The sequence below is a fragment of the Trichoplusia ni genome, chromosome 6, assembly GCF_003590095.1.
Source record: "Trichoplusia ni isolate ovarian cell line Hi5 chromosome 6, tn1, whole genome shotgun sequence".
NCBI lineage: Eukaryota > Metazoa > Arthropoda > Insecta > Lepidoptera > Noctuidae > Trichoplusia > Trichoplusia ni.
In genome coordinates, this window is record NC_039483.1 from 8,000,021 (window position 1) to 8,006,020 (window position 6,000).

At 35.1% G+C, this 6,000-nt stretch overlaps 2 protein-coding genes across 2 annotated transcripts; both read left to right on the top strand.

The window, feature by feature from the left end:
• The first annotated feature begins 419 nt into the window (after positions 1–419).
• LOC113495252 (alpha-(1,3)-fucosyltransferase C-like) lies at positions 420–2,615 on the top strand. Its single transcript, XM_026873888.1, has 2 exons — positions 420–1,707; positions 2,098–2,615. The coding sequence occupies exons 1-2, from the start codon at positions 773–775 to the stop codon at positions 2,363–2,365; spliced, it is 1,203 nt and encodes a 400-aa protein (XP_026729689.1). The 5' UTR covers positions 420–772; the 3' UTR covers positions 2,366–2,615.
• A 402-nt stretch (positions 2,616–3,017) lies between these two features.
• LOC113495223 (alpha-(1,3)-fucosyltransferase C-like) lies at positions 3,018–5,643 on the top strand. Its single transcript, XM_026873845.1, has 2 exons — positions 3,018–5,078; positions 5,226–5,643. The coding sequence occupies exons 1-2, from the start codon at positions 4,171–4,173 to the stop codon at positions 5,521–5,523; spliced, it is 1,206 nt and encodes a 401-aa protein (XP_026729646.1). The 5' UTR covers positions 3,018–4,170; the 3' UTR covers positions 5,524–5,643.
• The last annotated feature ends 357 nt before the right edge of the window (positions 5,644–6,000 follow it).

The following is a 6,000-nucleotide window of genomic DNA, read 5'->3' on the forward strand; positions in this document are numbered from 1 at the left end:
TGTTTGTGGTACCTTCGTTGTATCTGAATTCCATAACACAAGTGCTTTAGCAACTTACTTTGGGTTCAGAACAATGTATGTGATGTTGTCCGCATTCATTCAATTATTTTAATAGGAAACATTAATTAATTTAAGTTTCTAAATGAAGGACTGTTTTCCACGCAGGTCGTCTATTCCTCGATCTTTCAATACTCTACTAGTACTCAACTGCAGACCAAACTTAGGTTATATTACTCAAATATTCAATTTTTATTAGGTGTACTATAATAATAATTTAAATTCTTAAAGTCCACACACTATATGTGACTATTTCTATAATACTAGAAAGGAGAAAAAGTTAGCGATAATATTTCTAAATTTAAAGTTTGCGATGATCGAAATAATAATATATATATAATCTATATTTACTTAGACTAGCTAAGTAAATATAGATTACGAGCCCCCCACTTTATCCACGTGACGTGTTAGCATGTTATCGTATTCGGACTATAGGGAGTACAACGATAACGAAACGGTTGCTCCAACTAAGCACACTGCTATTTTAAGTAGGGACAAAAACACATCAGCTTATTCGTTATGTTAAATGTTGTTGCCGGCCTTTCAAGCCAACTGACCCAAACACAAGCGCATTTTACAAAATGATTATAGATTTGACGCACTGATAAACGATTACATTGAGCCAGTTGACATAATTTCATTGTCAGTCACCATGATAAAGGCGAACACGGCAGACTCCCGCTAGCTCGCAGTCAACACAGAATATTTCACGGAAATGTTGCTGCCTTCACGGAAAGTTTTTTACTGCATACTTCTAGTGTTAATGTCATTGGTATCCTATCACGCGTTTAAGACATATAACTTCACTAACATCATATCGTTTGACTACAAATCGTCTGTAACATTAAAGAAAGTGATTGAAAATGTAGCAGGTGCTAGTAAAAGTGATATGAAGTATATATTACAGTGGACTTCACCGACAAATGTGCCCTTTGTGTACATGGGACAGGGACAGGAGGGCTTCATTGACAGAAAATGTCCTTATACAAATTGTTTCGTGACGGCAGACAGATCGTTCCTCAGCGATCATTCAAAGTTCGACATCATTGTTTTTGCTGGACCTGAAGCAGTGGGATTATATAGTTTACCAACAAATAGATCCCCTCACCAAAAATATGTGTTTGCGACAATAGAATCTTCACACAATTATCCTGTGTGTTCGAATCGTTTTGATGGGTACTTTAACTGGACGTGGACGTACAATTTAGACTCTGAAGTGCAGTGGGGTTATTTTGCTATCCGAAATAGCAATGGTGATAAAGTTGGACCAAAGAAACAAATGCATTGGATGAAGTTAGAAGACATGGACCCTGTCAGTGAAGAGTTTAAGAATGGGCTTAAAACAAAAACCAAAGCTGCTGCGTGGTTCGTTTCTAATTGTTACACTGCAAGTCATAGAGAAGCCCTTGTAAAGGAATTAAAATCAGAAATGAACAAATACGGCATGGACCTTGATGTATACGGAAAGTGTGGTGATCTAAAATGTCCAAACCAAAATGTGAAGGACTGTGATAAGCTTCTAAAAGATACGTATTATTATTATTTGTCATTCGAGAATTCTTCTAGCGAAGACTATGTAACGGAAAAATTATTACACGCTTTGGAAAATGATGTGGTGCCTATAGTGTATGGAGGTGCTAATTACACTCGGTGAGTTGTCCATATATATACTATTGTTAGTTTCGGTGGTTGGTTGAAATTATTATGAATAAAGGGCTTACTCCTGCTTGAGTAGAATCAGGTACCTTACATTCGGTTTGATTATTTAAAAAAAACTTTTTAATATTAATTCAGTATAAATAGCATAAGGGAATTCCAAAATTTGACGTTAATAGATTATTGCTTTTGTGTAACGCTATTTTTTTCCGTTGAAATCCTTCTCTGTATAGTATTAGTTACTAGACAATTTCCAGAAAAATAAGCCATACTGAACAAAATAATCAGTAGCTAATAAAAACCGTTTATTTTATCTATAAAATGTGGCATAACAAATCGTGATGCCCTACAACCTAAAATGATCAATAACCTTTTTGCTTTCAGATTTATGCCAGATGGAATTTATCTCAACGCTAAAGAGCTAGATGTGAAAACACTAGTATCAAAAATGAATGAAGGTATCACAAACGCCGACAAATATGCAGAGTATTTCAGGTGGAAGAATCATTACTCTTATCACAGGCAATTCGAAAGTTCTGACACTGATCCTTACTGCTTATTTTGCACTCACTTAAACAACGAAGAAATGGTTAATAAAACTACAATATACAAAGACTTTCGTAAATGGTGGGATCCTCCTGAGCGTTGCTGAGATTCCACTGGGCATGATACTAAAGATTTTATTAAAAGGAAATGCTGATCAAATTTGTCTTTTGACGGTCAACAGGTTCATTATTTGGCAAGAGTGTCAAAATGGTAGTCAACAAAAAAAAAGGTTTTTTGCAATGGGCATGCATGAGACAAGAGTGGCTTACAATATTCGTGCCAAAGTTTGTTAACGAGGACTTTGCATATATATGTGCCATAGGCTTTGTCGTAAAATAAAGATTTAAATGCTCTTTTATTTCTTTTAAATTTTTTAGTTTGTCATGTTATAAATATTCCTTAATTATATTTTAATGTTTTACATATTTGTGGCTTGAAGTAGTTTGCGTTCATGGTGAAGTACTGATACCTACCTATGCATGATAACAACGTTGCGATTAAGATAGAACTACAAGATAGGCCTTTATTACTGTTTAAAGGTGTTGTTCCGAGTCATCGATAATTATTATCACTTATTAACATATTTAAATTTCTTTATTTGATCGATATTTCTCATTAGCTGTAGTATTATAAACATGAATTGCCCTCAGTATATTCAGAAATAAGTATGAAAGAAAGTCAAAGATGATAAACAATTTACTAGTTTTAATATTTTTTTTTAACTATATTAAACTTAAAGCGAATACAAAGTAAAAAAATATACCTACGTAATTAACATAGCGTCAAAAAAGACATGTTAATTCCTACTAAAATCAACCAATGTTTTTGTTTTAAAATAATTTAAAAAACACTATGAAAGTTTAAAAGTTTCGCGAGCGAAACCACAGGCAACACCTAGGAATCAGGTAAAAAAAATAAAAATGATAAAAAAATCACAATGGGTACATCCTGATAAGTACATAAACATAAAGTTCTCAAATTACGCATGCAAGATAAGAAAATCAAATGGAACGAGATAACGGTCCTTAAGGTAGGCGCCTCGAATATCGCTTGAGCGGCGCGACTGCATCGGTGGACAGCGTTGGCGGCCTTATGTTGGCCGGGCTATGAGTCAAAGTCCACTTGAAACAAAAAGCTCTTTAACATCCAACTTCCAACTAAAACCGAGACCAACCAAACCTTTTCCAGTAGTATGTTAAGCAGACAAAATAGTTTCGTTGTAGATCAGATTGAAGAACTGTTTTGACGATGTTCGACTTCTCGTGCATTTTGTAGATGAGACCACCAAAACAGAATGTTACGACATTTGTTGCAAGGGTGAGATTATATAGCACGGCGGTTTAGGTTTACTCCATGTGGGTCCCCCTGCCTTTCCAAAAAAAGGTTTTCTGGCTCTACAACAGTCACCAACACATACATATGTATTCGATCCGCGCAACTCACTCGCCGCCACCGCTGTCCGCGAAACTTGAGGCAATGGCCCAAGGCTTATATATTGCATGTAATAACTATATTATTATTTATGACCAAGGTTATAAAACAGCCAAGGTTACTAACCACTCGTAAGTCTGGCGTCACAATACTATGCATACTGAAGTCGTTTAAATGTTAGTTGGAACAAGTTTTTACGATGACACGGTGTGATTTCAAGCTTGGTAAAATAACCAAAGAATATTATCATTCCGTAGTATTTTTTCTTCTTAAAATCGTCTTAAGTATTTTGAAACTGATACCTGGAGCTTATAAACCAATTAAAGTTTGTGACTAAGACGAATACATATATGTATACCTAACGACTACTTGACTTGTTTCCACCAGGTTTGGACTAAGTACCTTATCGTTTCATATTATGTTTTTTACTATTCAATTCTACTCAGCAACACAGCTTGTAGTCGATAAAGATTTTCCGAAATGAAGTGTACAATCCTCCTTCGCAAAAAGATCCTTTCCGTTCTGTTCTTCGTCGTTTTTGTAACAGTGATAACGCATATTTCACAACTAACTGATAATCCTCATTGGTATACAAGTTATACAAAAGAAAAAGAACCTGGAATGAAGTACATATTACTGTGGACTAAACAAGACAACATACCATTTAAGTATATGGGTAAAGGTCGCAGTGGATTCATTGAAAGAAAATGCCCATACACAAACTGTATAGTGACAGGCGATAGGAAACTTTTGAATAGTGTCCTCGACTTCGACGTTATAGCATTCGCTGGACCTGAGCTGTGGAACGCTAACAAGTCATCGATGCCCAGTGAGCGGTTACCGTACCAGAAGTATGTGTTCGCAAGCATAGAGTCACCTCATAACTACCCATTATGTATTTTCGCATTCGATGGATACTTTAACTGGACGTGGACTTACAAACTAGACTCGGATATTCGGTGGGGCTATATTGTGATTCGGGACATTCATAATAAAATAGTTGGTCCGAAGACAGACATGCATTGGTTAAGGCAAGATCAAATGAGTCCAGTCAATGAAACATTTAAACGACAGTTAAAGAGCAAAACGAAGGCTGCCGTGTGGTTTGTATCAAACTGCTACACCAGAAGTGTACGAGAAGGGTTTATAATAAAACTTGGGAGGGTATTATACAACTATAATTTGAAATTAGCCGTGTATGGACGATGTGGTTACCTTAATTGTTCTCGTGAAGAACAAGACCGTTGCGATAAAATAGTTAGAGAACGATTTTACTTTTATTTAGCTTTTGAGAACGCCTTTAGTGAGGATTACGTGACGGAGAAACTGTTGACGCCTTTACAAAATAATGCAGTACCAATCGTGTATGGGGCAGCCAATTATACCAGGTGAAACTCAAAGTTATATAACATGTCAAGTTAACATTAACTGAATGCAATGACAACGCTACTCTCGTGTTTAATGCGTTGACCGAACAAAATGTTTTATCGCACATGAAATAAAAACATAAACGGAAATAAAATGTTTTATTTCAGGTTCTTGCCAGAAGGATCGTATTTAAACGCCCAAAAATTAGGAATATATCAGCTTGCTGAGAAAATGGATGAACTAATTAGAAATCCAGATATGTATGCTGAATATTTTAGATGGAAGAACCATTATACGTATCATAAAACGACAGATAGTGTAGAAACAAATGAATATTGTAAAATGTGTGCCGCTCTGAACGATGAAGAGTCTGTGAGGAAGAAAACAGTGTGTAACGATTTTAGTGGTTGGTGGGAAAGTTATAAGAGGTGTGATGATTTCAAAGATTCCTTCTCTTTTTATTAAAATTTGTAAAATGTAAAATAAAAATGCTCAAATTGAAATATTAGGTTTTACCATAGAGATCAAGTCAGTTTATACGTTTAATAACATTGTAAACTTTAGTATTATATTATTTTATAGAAACATGTATGGTCTAATTTCGCAAAATAAAAAGTTACATAACCTGTATATAGTCAGGCCAAAAATGAGGACTTCATGCAAAATGTTTTAAATTGTCCTTGTCACAATGTAGCGTCAGTTATGCTGTAGTAATAGTAGTGCATTTTCCACAGTTTGAAATAAAATGAAGTAGTATTTTTTTGTAATTTAATTGTGAGTTATGGCAACCCCAAAACCTGTAGCAATCATAATAAATAAGAAAATCTCGCATTGCTTGGAAACTCAGCTGCATGCATATACTGGCAAAACAAGTGGCTCCGACAAAACCAACGCCATTTTATCAGTTATTGTAAAAACTACTGGAAGAAGCTACGGAGTTGA

Coding starts and splice junctions, on each gene's coding strand:
- LOC113495223 (XM_026873845.1), top strand. CDS start 4,171: ATGAAGTGTACAATCCTCCTTCGCAAAAAGATCCTTTCCGTTCTGTTC. Junction 5,079..5,225: donor GGGGCAGCCAATTATACCAG/GTGAAACTCAAA, acceptor GTTTTATTTCAG/GTTCTTGCCAGAAGGATCGT.
- LOC113495252 (XM_026873888.1), top strand. CDS start 773: ATGTTGCTGCCTTCACGGAAAGTTTTTTACTGCATACTTCTAGTGTTA. Junction 1,708..2,097: donor GGAGGTGCTAATTACACTCG/GTGAGTTGTCCA, acceptor TTTTGCTTTCAG/ATTTATGCCAGATGGAATTT.